This window comes from Botrytis byssoidea (assembly GCF_014898295.1).
Source record: "Botrytis byssoidea strain MUCL 94 chromosome Unknown BBYS_011, whole genome shotgun sequence".
Lineage (NCBI taxonomy): Eukaryota > Fungi > Ascomycota > Leotiomycetes > Helotiales > Sclerotiniaceae > Botrytis > Botrytis byssoidea.
In genome coordinates, this window is record NW_024065852.1 from 818,142 (window position 1) to 836,696 (window position 18,555).

Genomic DNA, 18,555 nt, shown 5'->3' on the forward strand with positions numbered 1-18,555 from the left:
AAACAGAGAATAGCCTCGCAAACGAAAAGAGAGAGATGCGTATGAAACAAAAGTAGGAAATGCGATACCGTTACCTTTACAATTATAAAACGATGCGAAATTCATGCTTCTGAACCAACTGTCTCAATTCAATGGACCGTGCCTGAACTCACCGATATCCATATGCGCATATAAGAAGTGGCTTGAGAGTGGATAACGAAGGTTAGGTATGTGGCGTTTGGCGTTTTGACATGTGAGATAAAGCTTACCCGTGGACTTGGCTGACATAAATTTGACAGCGGGTCAGTGCTCTCGCAGTTCTCTCTTCGCATCGGGTGATGTTTGGAAATGATAATGGAAATCAGATTTCAAAAGTATGGGGGAGTTCGGCCAAGTGATTGAGTTTCACAACAGATAATCTAAGCACGCAGAACAGAACAGAGAGTGTTTTATGACTAGGAAAGACTTTGATTCTGATTTCAATTCGAAGTTTACGGTTGAGGGTGTATATTTGGCTGTCCTATATTGATTATATATCATCTTCCTTTCTAAACGCATACGCTTTTTTGTATCCTTATACATCATTAATATAGATTCTCTTCATCTTCCATGCTTCCATCTTGGAACAATCCCTGCACAGATTCCTTCCCCTTGGATTTCACTCTGATTGTACCATTAAGTTGCTCTTCGTCAGTGCCATTATAATAACCATCCTCAGCATTCTCATCCCAGTCACCCATATCTTTGGCCTTTCCTTTGCCTTTGACATCTGCCCTCCCCTTTCCCTTTCCTTTCCTCGAACTTCTTGAGCTACTCGATGAGCTGGGTCTTGGAGCAACTTTGTCTTTATCTTTATTACCCTCAAATTGGCCTCTTACTCTCGCATAATGTTCCAACTCTCCAGCACTAACACTGGGAACTAATTCCCTTCCTGCAGCTTCAAAATCCTCTTCCTGTACAACCACGCGAAGATCATCTTCCTTTGCATAGTGGTCGAACCAATATGCCGTTGAAACCTTTCCTTTACCCTCGCTTCCGCGTTCAGAGTTAAGTTTGGCAAGATGTGAATCCACATAGGAAGCTTGGCGAGTTACAGCTTTGAGCATAGCATCTGAACAAAGTGCATAAAAATCGGCACCTGTGTATGTGAAAGGAAGCCCGGAGGCAACACGAGCAAGAGATAGCGTAGGAGAAAGTGTGAACCTATCTGAGTTAGTGTAATTCAAGGTGAGGAAATGTCAGACAACTTACTTTCTCGTTAAAGCTTCTAGAATAGTTTCTTGCTTCTCGTGGGTATCACTTACTCCCAGGTACAGCATCTTGTCAAATCTTCCTGGTCTCAACAAGGCTGCATCGAGAAGATCCGGTCGATTTGTTGCACCAATAACAAAGACGCCTCCACCACCGTCGTCTCCGTCCGACATTCCATCTAGCTCGGCCAACAATTGTGATACAATGCGGTCCATCACTCCACCACTGTCTCCTTGGTTACCCCTTTTAGGTGCCACAGAATCAAGCTCGTCGAAGAAAACAACACAGGGTCGTGCATCACGTGCACGCTGGAAGACTCGCCGAACATTGGCCTCAGATTCACCAATGTACATGTTCAATAATTCTGGTCCCTTAACACTGAAGAAATTGAGACTGAATTCCGTGGCGATGGCCTTTGCCAGTAAGGTCTTTCCGGTTCCAGGAGGACCGTAGAACAAAATACCAGATCGTTTCTTCATGCCTTTTGCGAATAGTTCAGGTCGCTCAAGAGGCAATTGAATGGTTTCCATTACTGCTTCCTTGACATTCGACAAGCCACCAACATCATCCCAACCGACGTTTGGAATCTTGGGTGCACCAATTGCATCAGCGAAATTCTTCCTTGCAAAATCTACTGCAACATCAAAATCGACTTTGGTAAGGCAACGACCTGCTGGCCCAGCAGAAAGCAAGATATCGCGAACTGTAACAATATTTTCAGAGGTGGTAGATGCAGCTGCGAGTGCTTCTATGCGAGAGTTACGCGCTACGAGAGCTCGATCCACAACATCATGTAAGTCGCCAGCTACAAGGGCAGCAGTCTTTACAGCGACGGAGCTGAAATCTACATCTGGTGCTAGAGAAATCGCTTGGTCTTCAATAATAGCACGAAGTATTCCCTCCCGCTCCCACTCATCGGGAGCAGTCATTTCGAGCTCGTGAGTGAACAAACCCCGGATACCGTCTGGAATCTTGTCTACCTCGGTTGTAGTCGCAATAACAACTCTCGTTCCACTTTGAATATCTTTCAATGTAGTGACCATTCTATCAGCAGTCAGACATTCAATGTGACGTATGAGGAGTGCGCAGAATGCGGGACCACAATTCATAGCTCTTTCAGCGCGTGCCTCGAGAAAACCGGCAGTCTTGACATCACTTCCACCTCCACTTTCATTGATAACATCTTTAGCATCAAGCTTAAAAGTATGTAAGCCAATATCTGCGCAAGCATTGGCTGCTAATGTTGCTTTTCCAATGCTACGTTGCGTGGAGACAAGAAGAATTGCAAGCGGTGGTAGGTTCAGGTGTATTGCTCTAGGGCTTGTAGCTGCGGCGATTAATTCTCTCAAACGCCGTTGTAAAGTTGTGACATGTGGCTTCCTGACCTCCGGTATTGCGCTGGATTCAAGATCAGTCTTGGAAAGTGACTTCAGCCCAAGATAATATTCCCAAGAATTCTCCATAGTTGCAGGTAATCGACTATTCTCACTGCCCGACTGCATCATACGTGTATTTGACGCGTCAATTGAGGCAACACCACCCCAGATACCGTCTTCGTCATTGGTCTCTGAACTCTCCTTCGTCAAACCGACATAGCTTATTCTGTACCAAGCCGCAGCAGTAGTTTTGGCCGATTTAGTGGGTTCTGCCTCAGCCAATGATGCATGCGAAAACATTTCATCGATTTCAGGGTCTTCACCAGTAGAAGATTGTAAAGTTCGACCAAGACCTTGATCAATTGGAACAGCAATGAGATCACCCTTTCTTACGATTCTCCTCTTCTGTGAGAAATACTTCTTCAGCCCAGCAAATAGAGCATTTTGCAAAGTACGCTCATTTGAAGCAGGGGTTGAAATCTTCATGAGAGTTAAATCTTTTGCTGTGGGGGGATTCCAAAAGCTATTGATCTTAGCTAATGGCGCCTTCAATATTTGTGGCGCTCTTTTCAGAGGTGCAATGCGACAGTATGATGTGTTTTCCATGTTTGCAAGAAGTAGAGGTGACATATAAGCCAGTGGGCTTGCTGGTTTTTGCACCTGTGATTCAAAGAAGGACAATCTTCGGCCCTCTTGTTTGCTACGTGGTATTTTGGTCATCGGGCGATGTGAATAGCTTTCGGGTAGACCAAAAACCTTCACAGGTCGCCAGGGCTTCTCTTCCTCAACATCGCCAAAGCTTCCCAGTCCCCAAAGCCCAACGCCATTGGCAGGTGGTTCTGCAGCTGCTTCTAACCGCACCCAGTCTCCTGAGAAACATCCGATTTTAGTTAGAGAATTGATATCAACGAATATTCTTGCCTCCTCATCATCATCAGTATTAGGCTTTGGGTGCAGCATTTCATCAGAGAGTGGTCTTGCTAGTCCTTGCGTTTTAAACAATCTTCCGCTTTGTCCGCCTGCACGAGTAGTAGCAGTAAAAGAAGAGAATACGGAGCCCGGGGTAGCAATACCGTTTGTCCTTCGTCCACCTGGAATAATTGTCTGTGGAGATCCAGGCTGTATCGTCGAAATTCCGCTGGCGTTATGAGATGGTAATACGGGTACTTGGAGCGAGATCATATCCTCCATGGAGTCGTCCGAAAGACTGTCATTGTCGGCACTACTTTCCATCTCGGTGTCTGTTTCTGTGACATAATCAGATTCTCCTTCAAAAGCAGTATCGGTCTTGTATCTGTCCTCCGCAGCGGAATAGAATTGGTCATTACTTGTATCCTCATCTTCTTCCGTCACTTGGTTCAATCCTCCATTTAATGGAATAGCTGCGTGTTTCGGTGGAGTTTTCGCATGGTGCCCAGTCTGAGTAACGATGATCCTGGTTTTTGGTGATAGCAGTCCTTGTCCTACAGGCTCACTAAGAGTAACTTTTGCTGGAGGGGGAGGGACGTGGGTGATTGGATGAGGTTGCAAAGGTAATTGAACATAATCTCCCGTATGCACAACTCTCAGCGATCTTAAAGCTTCTCGAATTGCCTTGGTCAGTTTATCCTCGGGGCTTGTTCCATTTCTCAGTGACTTTGTATGTCCATTCGCCTGCGGATGTTCTTCGTGAAATGTCCCTTCTCCATTCTCCAGTCTCTTCGCAGATTCCCCCTCGATCGTAACAAACACTGTCTCTAAGGGTAAAGGTACTATGTCCAGGACGCGTATTTCAATGCCGCTTCGACTGTTGCTCGATAATTTAGAAGGCGCGACCCTCTGCAAAGTTTCCGCAAATGCTTGTAAAGTCGGGTTTTCGGGTGAGAATTGCACAGTGGAAGTTGCCAAGTTGTTCGAGGACCGAACAGGAACAACAGTCCACGTCGAGTCTTCGACTGCTGTTGAGGGGCTACAAGGAGAGATCGCAATGTAATGAACTGTATCGTCAGGTACACCGCTCTGTTCGAGACACAGATCTTTTGCCAAATCCCCAGAAATGACTCCAATATCCCCTTTCACATACTCATCCAGAATCAATCGCGCAGAGATAGCCGGTTTATTCTGATGTCTTCTCTTCCGTTTCTTGTTCTTCAATGGGAGCCCCATTGCACTGTTTGAAGAGCTAGTTGCGATTGACATCCTAAATCAAATATTTCGTGAATTCGTAAATGTTGCGGTATGGGGTAGGTAGCATTTGCTGATAGCTACTTTTATTAGTTGTCGAATTTGACAACTGGCTCTCTCCCTTCTTTCAGTTCTCTCTACTTTGCTTAACAATATGCTTTGAATCGAATAATTAAATAAAATTAAAATCTACAATAGTCCTCAGTTCTTGTTCACTTGAGAAGCAATCTATACCGATCAATTCTGGGGCCGAGGCTTTTGGGCAAGAATCACGCTAACGCTCAATAAAGTTAGCTCGCCCATTCTCGGAACGGAATATATCAACTGATGCTCGATCAACCTTGCATATAGATATCTCTAGTAGGCACGGTAGGTACACACTGGTACACACTATCATCATTCAAGTCCGATGTCCTATTGTCTATCACCTTGATTATTTGAGGAGATCCATATATCAATAAAGATTTCCTGAATGTTCGTTTGCGTAGCAAAAGCCACTCTCCATACACAACGAAACAATTCATATTACTATTCTTGTACCAGTACTTACTGTTGGAGCAAGTCTCACAACGGTTTTCCACACCTAAATATATATCCAATTTGTCCTCGATTCACATCAGAAAGAAGGAATAATATCGTCACAATCTGAGTTTAATCATAGCGAAATTCCAGCTACTTCTCTTGATGACACGATATGAACCGGATATTTGCCTTGAACCGAAAGCTTATAGTCTTTCCCCTAAACTTGTCCAAAAATATTAGCCCATGTGATACATCCCTCGCCTGAACCACTGAGCGAAAGCTAGGCCTCAGATTCTCTCAAACATGTGCCTTTGAACTCTTTTGATAATCTTGAAAGACTCAGACATTCGAGCATATTTCAAATTGGTGACAAATGGGCAATTCAAGAGAGGACTTGTACGAGATTTTTTTTTGGTACCTGAAGAGTATCCCAATAGACGTGATCAGGAAAACACCTAGTAGCGCCGCAACCTACTCAGTGAAGTTACCTGTATAACAAAGATGTGGTTGCGCCATTCTGTATGAAAAATAGATTATTTTGAGAAAGTAGAAGACCCAATATTTACTCCTTAATCCTATATTCCTTGGGCAGACGACGGGTTGTTCTTCTCCGATCTATCAAAATGTGAGAGATGCAGTATGGAAAGCACTTTCGTCTTCCCTCTCATCTAGGATGATCTCATCTTTGACCAGATTCCTACCTCCTTCATCGATCTAATGAGCATCCTTCTTCAAATAGTAGGTATTATCATAAAGCTAGACCAGTGCTCTGTTATCTTCAAATAAATCCCGAAATGTCGAAATTACATCTCTTCATCATCTCTCGGAGAACCTTTTCATGAACAGAGCTAAACATCCAGTATGTGTCTGTGATTATGCCGAGGAAGATGTAGAAGAGAGAAGAGAGAAGCGGAACGGTAATCCTTCATTGAATTTCTGGCTTTCATTATTTTCATTTTGACATTTTTCGTCAAACTTTCTTCTCTAGCTAATCTGGATGTCGCCTACCTTAGACCAGCTCAGCTGCAAGCCATCTATCTATCCTGTATTCACAGGTATCCCGGGCGTTGAATATATGAAGATGAATACATGTTGAAAATAGTATCTGCCTACATCTCATATGTATGGCCAGCACCTAAGTACCATAATCCTTCTCTCCGATTTTTCGCTTCTTGTTTGCAACTTCAATAGTGCCCTTTCCTTTCTTCTCCAGAACAACCTTCATAATCTCCTCCAACTTATCTACCGCCTCATTTCCAATCTGATAATGCACCACCAATCGACCACCATAAAGTTTCAAGCCTTTCTCCTTTCCCAATTCTTGGAATTCTTCCGCCGAAACACCTGCATCTGCCAAATCCAGCCACACCATGTTAGTTTCGGTTGGTTGCTGCAACTTTCCGCCTAAGCCTTCCCACAAGGTCGCGATTCTTTTGGCTGTCTTATGACTTTCGCGCAAGAGACCCCCTTCACCATTTGGACCCTTTCCAAATGTTTCATCGACCGCAACTCTCGCAGCCGCGGTCAAAACACCAGCTTGACGGAGTCCTCCTCCAATACTTTTTCGAACCCATCTAGCATGCTTGATGAAATCTTTCTTGCCCACTAACATACTTCCGACCGGTGCGCCTAATCCCTTGCTAAAACATAAGCTAACACTATCACATTCCTTCGTGAAATCTGTTAGAGATCCCGCTCCAGCAACAACAGCTTCCCAAATTCTAGCTCCGTCCATATGTAATTTGATGCCATGCTTCCTGGCAAATCCTGAAATCGCCCTAACCTCCTCGAGTGGCATGATTGTTCCACCCAATGTATTCTCCAAACTAATCACCCTTGTCGGACATGAGTGTATGTCATCACTAATAGTAACAGATTTCTCTATATCATTTAACGTCAAGTAAACGCCATTGCTAGGCACTACTCCCTTCACAAGAGCCCCGCACAAAGATGCAGTACCACCGGCTTCCCACTCGAGAATGTGGGCTCGATGGTCACAGAGTACAGAGTAGGGAGGTTGAACAAGATGAGAACGGAGAGCAATTTGGTTGCCCATGGTACCGGAGAGAACAAAGATGGCAGCTTCATGCTCAGTAATTTCTGCAAGATAAGATTCAAGCGAATTGGTTGTTGGGTCTTCAGCAAAGACATCATCAAAGAGGGTAGTATTTTGAATGGCTGTAAGCATGGATTTGGTTGGAGTAGTCATTACATCGCCTGAAAAAGATGTCAGTAAATTTTTGAGCAGCGTGAGTGAAGCTCTTACTGCGGAAATCAAATGCTGCTTGTCCTGGACCAGACCAAGCATTGATTTCATGATGAGGCTCTGGAGTTGGTGAGAGATCGGTCGTTCCACCTAGACCTTTCAGATCATTTGTCCCCAATTCCTTTTCTTTGGTTGCCATACTGAAGAATGCGATTCTGGATCGATTGTTATGAATTGGCGCGGGGTGAGGAAAAGGGTTTGCGAGGGGGCGTATATTGTCTTTGATGGATCTTAGTAACTGATGTCTTTTCAAAATAGATTGTAAGACTTGCTTATTGAAGAACAACTTGCTGGCCGTAAGGTCCTAAAATACCTTACTGCTCTCCCGGGTGAATGCATCTTTTGATCGAGCGGGGTACCTTTGAATTACGCCCTTCAATTCACTTACGAATAGCTTTACGCATTCAAACCTCAAAAGGGAAGTTGCTTCCAGTCTTGATAGGATCTGAGATAAGACTCTTATCTTCATGTGACTGAATCAATCTGCAGATGCAAGCCATGGGAATTGGTGGTCCATTAAAATTTTATGAAGACATGAAAGCAATCATCCGAGACTCAGACATGCAACAAATGATATTGATATATGACCAGTCGAGATACACAACGTTTTTTATGGATCTTTTAGGGCAGGATCACAGGCTTATAACATGATCCCTAGTAAGACATTCAATACAAATCATAATAGATTCATTAATGAATAATCTTCCTACAGTCAAATATTGACTGTTCACATGTGACGCAAGCTTCCACCAAGTATCCACTAACTTCAAGAAACGGTGGGATGAATTGTTGCACAGGGATTGATTAATTGCCTTCATATATCTGCTTCAAGAGTGAAAATCTATAGCCCAGGAAGTTGGTGTGAATTGTTTACTTTAATGGTTATAGTATCTTTTGCAAATTGATTTTCTGATCGAGAATGCTGTGGACGATACTCTCATGCCTCAAATCTCGTTGGGGAGTTACGCAAATCAGGTGGAGGGGCAGAATAGAAAAGAGAGGTTGCTGTATCTCGAGCTGTGATTAACTTGTTACTCGATAAACTACGTCGAAATTTCTAACATTCTCTCAATGAATCGACAATCTTTATTGGCGCTTCACTCAGCATACCACTTGGTTGTAAGGCTGAAAGTACTTGCAAATCGCAATGGCAACGAAGGGAAGTATTGGACCAGATATTGAGATCATACCTACTCCATCAGTGCCTCACATCTTGCTCGTTGCTATATCGCATTGACTTGGAAAGAGAATCGAGAATTAACAAGCCATAACAGCAGTGTCTGTGATTGTTGTACTTGATTAGTAGAAAGTTGTATTGGATTTGGGTTTCACGGTCTATCTCTGTGATCCGTCTAGATGAGATACTTCATCCGTAACTCCAATAAATGCCACCTGGCTAAGCTCCCTGAGACCCCAACTCCATATCGCTCAAATGCATGATGAAAACTCTCAGTCGTATACGCACACCCTCTTATTTGAATAGCCTTTTCCCTCTGACTCTAGTACCAAATCTCTCTACCCCACTGTGCTGTTGCAATTGCCATAGATTCAGCTGTCCAGCCAATCCATCTTCATTGCCCTCCCTCAGCCTTCTCAATGCCTCCCTCAAATGATCCGGTTGCAAAGGTGCTCTTCTCGTTTCCTTGGGTGCGTTTGTTTGGTTGGCATTAGCTTCCCCATTCTCCGTAGTGGTGTTCTCTGCTGGGGGCACGATCAATCCAGAATTTGGCTCTCCAGCTTCGATCCATTGGTCCTGTACCTTTCTTGCATTCTCAACCAACTCTCCAACAAACTGTTTAGCTACACTCTTAACCGCTAGAATGACAGTGCCCGGTACACTTTGCGACAAAGTCTGATTGACAATTCTCCTAACAGTAGCATCAGGAAACTTTACGGCTCGCATGGCGGTATAACGCTCGAATTGTTCTGGATCCAAATGATTTGCCAATAAAGCCCTTCGTTGAATGTCCCTTTGCTTTTCTTCTATACTAGAAGTCATCGATGTCATTGTTTGATCCACATTATTGTCATCTTCTTCCTCTTCTTCGATATTGCCGTTGGATGTTCGTCGTTTCTTCGAGGCAGGTCCATCGGATTTTCCCACGCCTACATTGGATCCCTCAAAATCACTCTTTCCACCCTTCGACTTCTTTGCGCGTTTTCTTTTTGATTGGCCACCTGCGACACTTCCACTGACAAGAGACATAGTATCAACACTTGGTGATCGTTCATAGCCAGGTGTGTAAACAGCGGATTCGGGAGGGAATGAAGTTTGGCGCAAAGGATGCGCAGACTGCGTTGAGGTAGTAGATAGCATACTTGCTTTCCGACGTTTTATCGATATGACTTCGGAAGCTCGACGTGTGTGCGATGCCGTGGTTGGAGGTAGTGGCAATGGGCTAGAAGGTATTGTGAGGGACAGGGAATTGTGAGGAAATTCTGTCGGCGCTGGTGGAGACGCCATATTGACCGGCGCACTTGATTCTGGAGCTAATAATCAGTGCTAAATTGATAAGTCGTGAATAGCCGTAGGGACTGAAGCTCTTATCGGCGCCGTATTTGACAAATCCTGCTTGTTATTCACAGGAAAATAGTTGGAGTTGTGTAGATTTTCGTGAAAGTATATGAATTCTTCGAGAATGGAAATATTATAAACGTAGGTATTAATAAGAGTGAGACTTGATTACTAGGTATCTAATAAGACATTTCCGTTGTTCCTTTTAGTAAGATTGGTGAGGTAGCATGGCATGTCAGTTCACACAAGGCTGAACAGTGTTTGTCTTACAGGTATCTGTGCTCTAAGCTGCATCAGAAATTACTAGATAGTGATTAGCGTCACCTCAGATAACCAATCGAGCCTATCTCGGAGAGCAATACCTAATCCCTCAAGGGTAAATTTTCTTTGATTACAATTATCCCCCATTTACACTTTTATTATTGACTTTTTTTCCCACCTTATCAAATACAATAAAGCATATTTCTCCGTTCAATTCCGAATATTTCGCGATGGTACAATTCTCCAATCTAGAGGGGAGCAAGGAGGAAGTAGAGAAGGAGAATAGAGAATTCAATGGCGCAAGCTCCAAACGCAAATTGGAAAATCATGGGGAAGGCGGGGAAATGAGCAAGAAGAAGAAGAAGAAGTCAAAGGCCAATGGTCATGGACATAGAAGACACAGTGTCAGCACCAAACCTGCCAGAGATCCAAGAGATGAGGCGGTTACAGATACTCCAGAAGAAACTCCAATTGAAGTTTCGAGAAGTCCAAGTCCAGTCATCGATTTTGATGGCTTGAGCCGTCCTAGTATGTCGTCATCTTTGGATTGTTGTCATGTCATCAAATGGCGGGAACATCGGTTTCTCTTTCGCTCATAAATCTAACTTCATTTCAGGCAAAGGCGCACGAGAACGTCTTGATGAATCCCCAGAACAAGCAGCCATCCGAATGACAAAATTGACCGGCGCAGTTCGCACAATTCTCGAATGCATTGGTGAAGATCCGGATCGGGAAGGTCTTTTGGCCACACCAGAACGTTATGCGAAAGCAATGTTGTATCTCACAAAAGGATATCAGGAAAATGTTAGGGATATTGTCAATGATGCAATTTTCCACGAGGATCACAACGAATTGGTCATTGTTAAAGATATTGAGGTCTTCAGTATGTGCGAACATCATATGGTTCCATTTACAGGAAAGGTATGTTTACTCTTAGCAAATTGTTGAAAGCAATGGAAGCTAATTCTTACGAAAAATAGATGCACATTGGCTATATTCCGGATCGGAATGTTATCGGTATCTCGAAGTTGCCCCGAATTGCCGACATGTTCTCACGCAGACTGCAAATTCAAGAGAGACTTACAAAAGACGTCGCGCATGCCGTGATGGAAATCCTTAAACCACAAGGTGTGGCAGTTGTCATGGAATCGAGCCATTTATGTATGGTTATGCGAGGAGTTGAGAAAACAAGTGCTACGACCATTACAAGTTGTGTTTTAGGCTGCATAGAGAAGAGAGAGAAGACTAGAAATGAATTTTTCAGTTTGGTGGGTTTGAATAGAAGATAGATAGATGGGAAGAGGTTGGCACATTCATTTGCATTTGCATAACTAGGCGTTTGGGAAAGGGGTACAGTGGTCTTCAACACCATCATGGGAGGGCGTTCATTCTTTGGTCTTAACGCCATTTACGTCTATTCTGGATATTTATCTATCCTAGGTCTTTGATCTTCAAATCAAGAAATACAAGTCGGAAGGGAACTTACACTGGCAATTTACCAGTATGTTCTTTCAAATGCTTTTCATCACTGTCTACATTTATTGTTTTTGATGCGAATGCATTCGTTCTATCATTTGTTACTTGTTCTCCACTTTTTTGTCCTCATCGAACAACACCTAGCTCTCCACCCTTTCCTTTTTCTATCTGTTCTACCAAATCCTTCACGGCATCCCATGTCTTCTCCGCAACCTCATCTAGGCCATTACCCGCATCGATTGCCTTCATTATGCGTCGCTCGTGCTCGAATCCTGGGAGCGCTGAATCTTGCAATGTCAGGAATCCATTCCTGACTCTTCTCTGCATCTCTCTCGTTTCGTACTTCTCGTCTCCGTACCCGCCTCTCTTTTCTGCTTCCTCGGGCTCTAAATCCAAAAATATTACTCTATCTGGCATCGGTAGACCTATTTCAGGGTTTTTGCACCATTCGAGGGAAAGATGATTTGGAGAATCGATTGAATATTTGGAGGACGTGTAAATCATTCCGGAATAGTAATAACGATCGCAAACGATTGTGTACCCTTGGGCAATCAAATCCCGAATTTCTTGGGCTTTCTCCCATCGGTTTGCCGAGAAAAGAAGATGTATTGACTGATCTGGGAGAGTAGTGGAGGATTGTAGGTAGGAATTTATCTGTTGACCAATTGAGGTTGTTCTGTCTTAAATTATGAGCTTGGAGGCTTCCCTTTGATCAGGAGGGTGATGAGCTTGGAATGAATAGCTGGAGGTGTAAATTGTTGATCTAGTACATACCAGGAAATCGCATAAGCTTGACATTACGTCCAGACGCATATAGTTTATCACACAATTTCTTTACTTGGGTCGTCTTCCCAGCTCGGTCGAGTCCTTCGATCAATATGAATGAGCCGCGAGAGATTGGGCTTGCAGACTCGCGATATGGATAAAGATCTATGTTTGTAACTGTCATATTGCAGGATACGTACCAAAAAAAGAGAAACGTAGATTTTGGAAAGATTAATCAATTTAATGGATGGGTGTAGACAGGGGCAGCGGGGTACGTGTTGCACGACGCGACCTGGGGAGCGATGTGGGGGGTGGTTCTTTCCGCAATATACCCTTCTCTCTATCTTGGAACGAATTCAAATAAAACCCTATTGAAGAACAGTTCCAAATTTGATGTAAGCTAGTGCAATGAGGTGAAGTGAATGATTACAGGGAATAGGTGAAATTGATTGGATACGCAGTAGCCTCGCGAAAGAGGTCAGCCTTGCACTCTAGCTCCGACAATCTATTCGAACGACAAGTACCTATCAAAGAATATTCCACGAGCCGTATCGACGAATGCGCCGACCACAATAATTATTCGTACAGATGTTAGCATTTCAACTGCTTTCCGGTTTCTTTTCCATATGCTCTACAGCTAAATTCTTCCAGCTATAGATACCCATTATTCTACCACCAGCTCTATTAAATCCATTGCTCAATAAAAGTCGGCGTCCAACCCCCCTCTTCCACAAACCTCCAGAACTCATTCGATCAGTATGGCGGATCCTAAGTTAGTATGGAACCCGGACAACGTTCGCGACGTTGCCGAATCTGTCGGCATCTCACAATTGGGCGAAGAGGCAGTAAGGGCATTGTCGCAAGAAGTTGAATACCGAGTTGGCCAGGTCATTGTCGAAGCAATGCGATTTATGCATCAAGGAAAAAGAACAGTGTTGGGCACACAGGATATTTCACAAGCGCTCAAAGTATTGGACGTTGAGCCACTTTATGGTTACGAATCCACAAGACCATTGAGATTTGGAGAGGCAAGCTTAGGTCCTGGCCAACCGCTCTTTTATATTGAGGATGAGGAAGTAGATTTCGAGAAACTGATTAATGCGCCTTTACCAAAGGTTCCCAGAGATATGTCATTTACTGGTAAGAAGATATGGGAAAGTTTAGGTATGGCATGATGCTAATGAAAACAGCACATTGGCTTGCGGTTGAAGGTGTTCAACCATCAATTCCACAAAATCCAACAACAGCAGAAGCTCGTGCAAATGACCTCGTGCCTAAAGGTCCTGGTGCGAACCTCAATCTTGGAGCACTGGCTGGCAACGATAATGTTTCGGTCAAACCTTTAGTCAAACATATTGTGTCGAAAGAATTGATACTTTTCTTCGACAAGATACGCGAAGCTATTCTTGATGATGATGACGATCCAGAAGTCGTAACCTTGCGAGAATCCGCGTTGGAAAGTGTGAAATCAGATCCGGGTCTTCAACAACTGGTTCCATATTTTGTTCATTTCATTGCTGAGAAGGTCACTCATTCTCTGAGCAATCTCTTCGTATTACAAACAATGTTGAAACTGGCCCATGCCCTTATATCAAACACAACCCTATTTGTCAATCCTTACATATCAAGTCTTTGCCCACCTATTCTTACATGTCTCGTCGGTCGTAAACTTGGCAACGGGACTCCAGAAGAGTTGAAAGAAAAATACCAATTGCGAGACACGGCCGCATCCCTCATTGGGATCATCTCAAAAAATTACACGGAATCAAACGCACAGCTTAGAGCAAGGTTGGCAAGATCGTGTCTAAAATTCTTCCTGGATCCAACACGCTCTCCAGGAGAATATTATGGAGCTATCAGTGGGCTTCTAGCTATTGGTGGCCCCGATGGTGTCAGAGCTCTTATTCTACCAAACTTGGGTGCATTCGATTATGTGCTGAACAAGTTGAGAACTGACAGGACTGGTGATGATAAGGAGATACAGATGTTAGTCGCGGTAATCATGAAGGCGGTGATGAGCCTCTCTGAAAAAACTGAAACACTTACGAATGGTACAAACAATACAAATGGCAATGGGATAAATGGGATGATGGATTTAGATGACGACGAAGGAAAACAGCTTGAAGAGTTTCTAGGACCTACTATTGGGAAAAGGGTACGGAATGCAGGGGATCATAAATTGAACAAGACAATTTTGGAAGCGAGAGAGAAGAATTAAAGATGTTGTAATATATGTAGCTGCATTCCGCATTATGGGCGTTTAAGGGTGTGCCTGGAAGGCATGAGCTAGGCTGGGAATCCATATACAAGTGGATACATTCACTTCAAAAAGTAGTTTATCATATGAGTTCTTGCATTTGAGGAAAACTTTGTATTTGAATTGAGAAACAATAAGTTGCGGGGGTTCGAATAGTCTGAACTGCGGTGCAGCAATGAAGGGAATTGCTGTGACTAGGCCACAGCCCCATATCTGAACACTGAATAGGAATAATTAAAAATCAGCTCCAAACCACTGCAAGAAATAAATCCACTCTCCTCCTCTTCATTAATGGCATCATTTCCACGTCTTCGAACTCACTCACGCATCCTCTCTTGCTCGCTCAAGCTGGAATGGCATATAAAGAGGGGATATAAACATTCGTTCCCAACTTATTAGCCAGTACCAATCTGCTCGCATCACCAACTTTGAAGAAGGGGCGGGGAGCAGACGCCCCTCCGATACACGATAGAGGGAACCCACCAACCGATGCATCATACGTGCCCAGTGTACATTTTATCAGTGGAAAATTTGCAGCATAGCTAAGTGTGTCCATAAAAATGTATGATGGGGCGCCCGTACCCGCGCCGTCGGTATCGGCGACGCGGGTTTTGTCTGATGAGTAGAGGGATGTGCCGTCGAGATAGAATTTGGCTGCGGAGTTTGCGGTGATAGGTGATACGGTTAGGATCTTCAACCCGGAATAGTCTTCGTAAGTTACGTGTTAGGATTTCTCGGTGTCGGCGGCAATGACTAAGGATGGGGTAGCACTAGCCGTAGTGGCGGTGGTAGAGGTGGTGGTGGTTGAAGTGGGTTTTGAGACGTAGTCAGTTACGTAGACGGTAACGGCAATAGTCGCTTTGGTAGCCTGTGCGGAGCATGCTGCGGAGATAACAGTGCTAGGGTATTTGGTGAGCCCAGCTGGCGTAGCAGCAACTGAGCGTTTTGCTGGAGTGGCGGTGCTATTGGCAACCATGAAAGGTATAAGAGGAGTACCATTTGCTAGATGCACTGTGACGTCGCTTCTTTTTGGAAGGGTATTATTGGCTACAGTAGTAGTGGTTTGAGAGACCACAGTCGATGTAAATATTGAAGTGATGGTAGTTGATGCAGTAACAGTATCAGCTGCGAAGCCGAGCAAGGTGGTACAACAAGGTTGGAGAGATGAGTAGGATATCTCGACCGACGCTTGAGCAACAGCGCATGTGTTATCTCCAGATGTCAATCCTGGGTTGGTTTCGTTGGTATAGGTATATGACAGTCCAATGAGATAATGATCAGATCCACGGTACTGTCCAACATTGGTTGCGTAGCTAGAATCCCATGCCTCAGAATAGATGGCACAATATTGGCCTTGTGTATGAGAAAGATCGTTGACATAAAGGAGATAAGTATTGAAAAATTGACAAGTCTTTACTGGACTTCCATCAGATGGAGGGTGATCAAGGTTATATTTTGATTGTGCGCTACAGTAAGCGGCACAGAGAGATGCATCGAAGGGGCCGGTAGAGAAGATTGTTGACCCCATGTAAGTATTACATCTATTGGAAATGTTAGCGAACGATTATGAGAATTGTAAACAGAGACATTTCATCTTATCACTAACCCTTGTGAATCATATGGCGCATTAATGGCAGCATTTCCTAGGTATTGTGCATTTCCATAACCAGGGATAGGAGCAATGCTGTTATTCGTATATCCATTAGATCCAGCAATCGCGACCTGAAAATTATCTCTGTATTGTCCCGAGTTTACGGCATTTTCGATAGAAACTGGGCCACCCCAGAACACGCATTTGATCATTGTAACACTTGGGGAATCCTCGCATGATCCTCCAGGTTCGACACTTGGATCACGTTCAAAGTCTGCATACACGTTAGTACGTCGCTGCAATCATTCTTCGGATTGGGTATGTAAATTTACAAGGTTGAAGGCCATACATCCGTTGATAGCCGAACATTTCGATGCACACAATTCCGAATCATAATATCCGAGAGTAGTGATTCCCATATACCCATAGGCACTAGGCGAGTTTCCGGTTATTTCTCGGCTATCGTGACTTCTAATGCTTACTTGTTGGATGTCTTGAGGTTCTGGAAAGATTGTGTGTATCCAGCTGGAGTAGAAGCAGCGGAGGCAGCATCAGAAAATCCAGGATTGGTTAAAAAAGCAGATGGAGAATCAGAGGCATATGAGGGAGCTCCAGTAGCACCGGCTGGTTGAGCTTCACACGCTGTTCTCTTAACCTTGGGGGCATTGACAGCATCGCTGATTGCTACAGATTGAGATGCAACAGCTTGAGTAGCAGCGACGATTGCAGTCGAAGCATCGTAAGCGACAGATTGAGCAGTTGGGCCAATAGGAGGACCAGTAGTAACTGGATCAGAAGCAGCTTCGACCATAGCAAAGTCGATGTCTTGGGGGACTGGAGTTGCAAAAGTCATACCCATCAGGGCAGCAATTGTTATCAAGGAAAACCGCATATTGAATAGGAAGCAGATTTGATAGATGATCAGATAATGTACATGAAAGTATGTATGATGGAAAAAGATTCGGCTGGGTTGATCACCAAGAATCAGTATCACTGAGGACTACCAACTGCAGTTCCGAACTATATATAAAAGCCATTCAGCATACAACCTCAAACCCCACAATTATTTCAACATTCCTAACTCTATTTCCCGAAAGAATACTGAGAATATATACGCCTACATGCGTACATCCAAAAACAAACTCAAACTCGAATCTCATTCACAAAAAGAAATCATTGTATAAAAACCATCAGCGTCACGGGTTAAAAAACGTAATAATACCTCCTGCCGCCCAGGCTCGATGTTACCATCCATTTTCCCCTCAAAACATATCGATAGTCAGAAATAAACTTCAGCAGTAACGTGCAGGTGAACAGAACCATAGAATGGGCGTCCCGATGGATTTCTCGGAAATTCGATGACTTGAATGTGGAAATGATAGAAGCCCATATCGCAAACATCCTCCTCCAATCGAAGCTTTTCATCGTCAAATTCGCCAGACGTCGTATACCTGATAGAGAATGATTTGACGAGTGGCTTCATCTTAATCTGTTCTATTACTGCATGTGTAGTCTATTACACCTCAAGACTTGAAAAACTCAATTGCGATTTATGTCTGTCAAGCTAGAGCTAGGTGTCTAAACCTGGGAACATACGACAAAGGCTGTATACACTAGTAGCCCGTGGGTATGATCAAGCGTGCACTGACAAGACGGACGGATAGGAAGCTTTGCAGAAAAAAGCTTAAGGAAGTGAAGTGAGTGGGCCAAAAATCCTATCCAAGCTACAGTGAAAATAGAAACAAGCGATTCTGCTTCCCAAAAATGACAGGAGCTTTCCGGGGAAAGCTGGGGGGAAATAAAATCCGTACTATAATGACGGAGGCACGCTAGCACGCTACTAGACCCAAGTTCGTTCTAGATGCTACTGTCAACGATAAGAGAGGCATATCGGCATCGTGCGTTAACCGTCAATTTTGATAGACGCAAAGTTTCATACAACTGGAGCATGGTACTGTGAAAAAGTCATCACTAAAGTAAGTGACCATACACGTCCTGAGCTTGGTAAGGCTATCACGCTTCCTGTCCTCCTATCGAGACTGGTTTGACTGAGCAATAATTTGAGAGTTTTCCCCTCCACAGAACATAGTTGTGGAAATCGCAGCGGCTTGCCAAGAGAATAATTGTAGCTCA

General features: G+C 43.9%; 7 protein-coding genes across 7 annotated transcripts; 2 read left to right on the top strand and 5 right to left on the bottom strand.

Moving 5' to 3' along the window:
• Nucleotides 1-448: 448 nt before the first annotated feature.
• EAE97_006283 (uncharacterized protein) lies at nt 449-4,980 on the bottom strand. Its single transcript, XM_038876796.1, has 2 exons — nt 1,231-4,980; nt 449-1,182 (listed from the first exon to the last, which is right to left on the bottom strand). The coding sequence occupies exons 1-2, from the start codon at nt 4,782-4,784 to the stop codon at nt 564-566; spliced, it is 4,173 nt and encodes a 1,390-aa protein (XP_038732503.1). The 5' UTR covers nt 4,785-4,980; the 3' UTR covers nt 449-563.
• A 1,221-nt stretch (nt 4,981-6,201) lies between these two features.
• EAE97_006284 (uncharacterized protein) lies at nt 6,202-8,062 on the bottom strand. The gene is made up of 2 exons (XM_038876797.1): nt 7,558-8,062; nt 6,202-7,508 (listed from the first exon to the last, which is right to left on the bottom strand). Exons 1-2 carry the CDS (start codon nt 7,694-7,696, stop codon nt 6,427-6,429), a joined length of 1,221 nt encoding a protein of 406 aa, XP_038732504.1. The 5' UTR covers nt 7,697-8,062; the 3' UTR covers nt 6,202-6,426.
• Nucleotides 8,063-9,028: 966 nt separating this feature from the next.
• On the bottom strand, nt 9,029-10,021 carry EAE97_006285 (uncharacterized protein; the record flags this gene model as incomplete). Its single annotated transcript, XM_038876798.1, has 1 exon — nt 9,029-10,021. One exon carries the CDS (start codon nt 10,019-10,021, stop codon nt 9,029-9,031), a length of 993 nt encoding a protein of 330 aa, XP_038732505.1.
• A 339-nt stretch (nt 10,022-10,360) lies between these two features.
• EAE97_006286 (uncharacterized protein) lies at nt 10,361-11,622 on the top strand (the record flags this gene model as incomplete). The annotated part of the gene is made up of 3 exons (XM_038876799.1): nt 10,361-10,861; nt 10,950-11,254; nt 11,314-11,622. The coding sequence occupies exons 1-3, from the start codon at nt 10,564-10,566 to the stop codon at nt 11,620-11,622; spliced, it is 912 nt and encodes a 303-aa protein (XP_038732506.1). The 5' UTR covers nt 10,361-10,563.
• Nucleotides 11,623-11,935: 313 nt separating this feature from the next.
• EAE97_006287 (uncharacterized protein) lies at nt 11,936-12,758 on the bottom strand (the record flags this gene model as incomplete). Its single annotated transcript, XM_038876800.1, has 2 exons — nt 11,936-12,489; nt 12,584-12,758. 2 exons carry the CDS (start codon nt 12,756-12,758, stop codon nt 11,936-11,938), a joined length of 729 nt encoding a protein of 242 aa, XP_038732507.1.
• Nucleotides 12,759-13,332: 574 nt separating this feature from the next.
• EAE97_006288 (uncharacterized protein) lies at nt 13,333-14,792 on the top strand (the record flags this gene model as incomplete). Its single annotated transcript, XM_038876801.1, has 2 exons — nt 13,333-13,714; nt 13,765-14,792. 2 exons carry the CDS (start codon nt 13,333-13,335, stop codon nt 14,790-14,792), a joined length of 1,410 nt encoding a protein of 469 aa, XP_038732508.1.
• Nucleotides 14,793-15,076: 284 nt separating this feature from the next.
• EAE97_006289 (uncharacterized protein) lies at nt 15,077-17,314 on the bottom strand (the record flags this gene model as incomplete). Its single annotated transcript, XM_038876802.1, is given in 4 exon segments — nt 15,077-16,372; nt 16,438-16,718; nt 16,755-16,893; nt 16,905-17,314. The coding sequence occupies 4 exon segments, from the start codon at nt 17,312-17,314 to the stop codon at nt 15,556-15,558; spliced, it is 1,647 nt and encodes a 548-aa protein (XP_038732509.1). The 3' UTR covers nt 15,077-15,555.
• Between the last annotated feature and the right edge of the window lie 1,241 nt (nt 17,315-18,555).

Excerpts from the sequence above, each read along its gene's own strand:
- EAE97_006283 (XM_038876796.1), bottom strand. The coding sequence starts at position 4,784 with ATGTCAATCGCAACTAGCTCTTCAAACAGTGCAATGGGGCTCCCATTG. Across the intron at positions 1,183-1,230 it reads CTAGAAGCTTTAACGAGAAA|GTTCACACTTTCTCCTACGC; the intron begins GTAAGTTGTCTG and ends TAACTCAGATAG.
- EAE97_006284 (XM_038876797.1), bottom strand. The coding sequence starts at position 7,696 with ATGGCAACCAAAGAAAAGGAATTGGGGACAAATGATCTGAAAGGTCTA. Across the intron at positions 7,509-7,557 it reads AGCAGCATTTGATTTCCGCA|GCGATGTAATGACTACTCCA; the intron begins GTAAGAGCTTCA and ends CATCTTTTTCAG.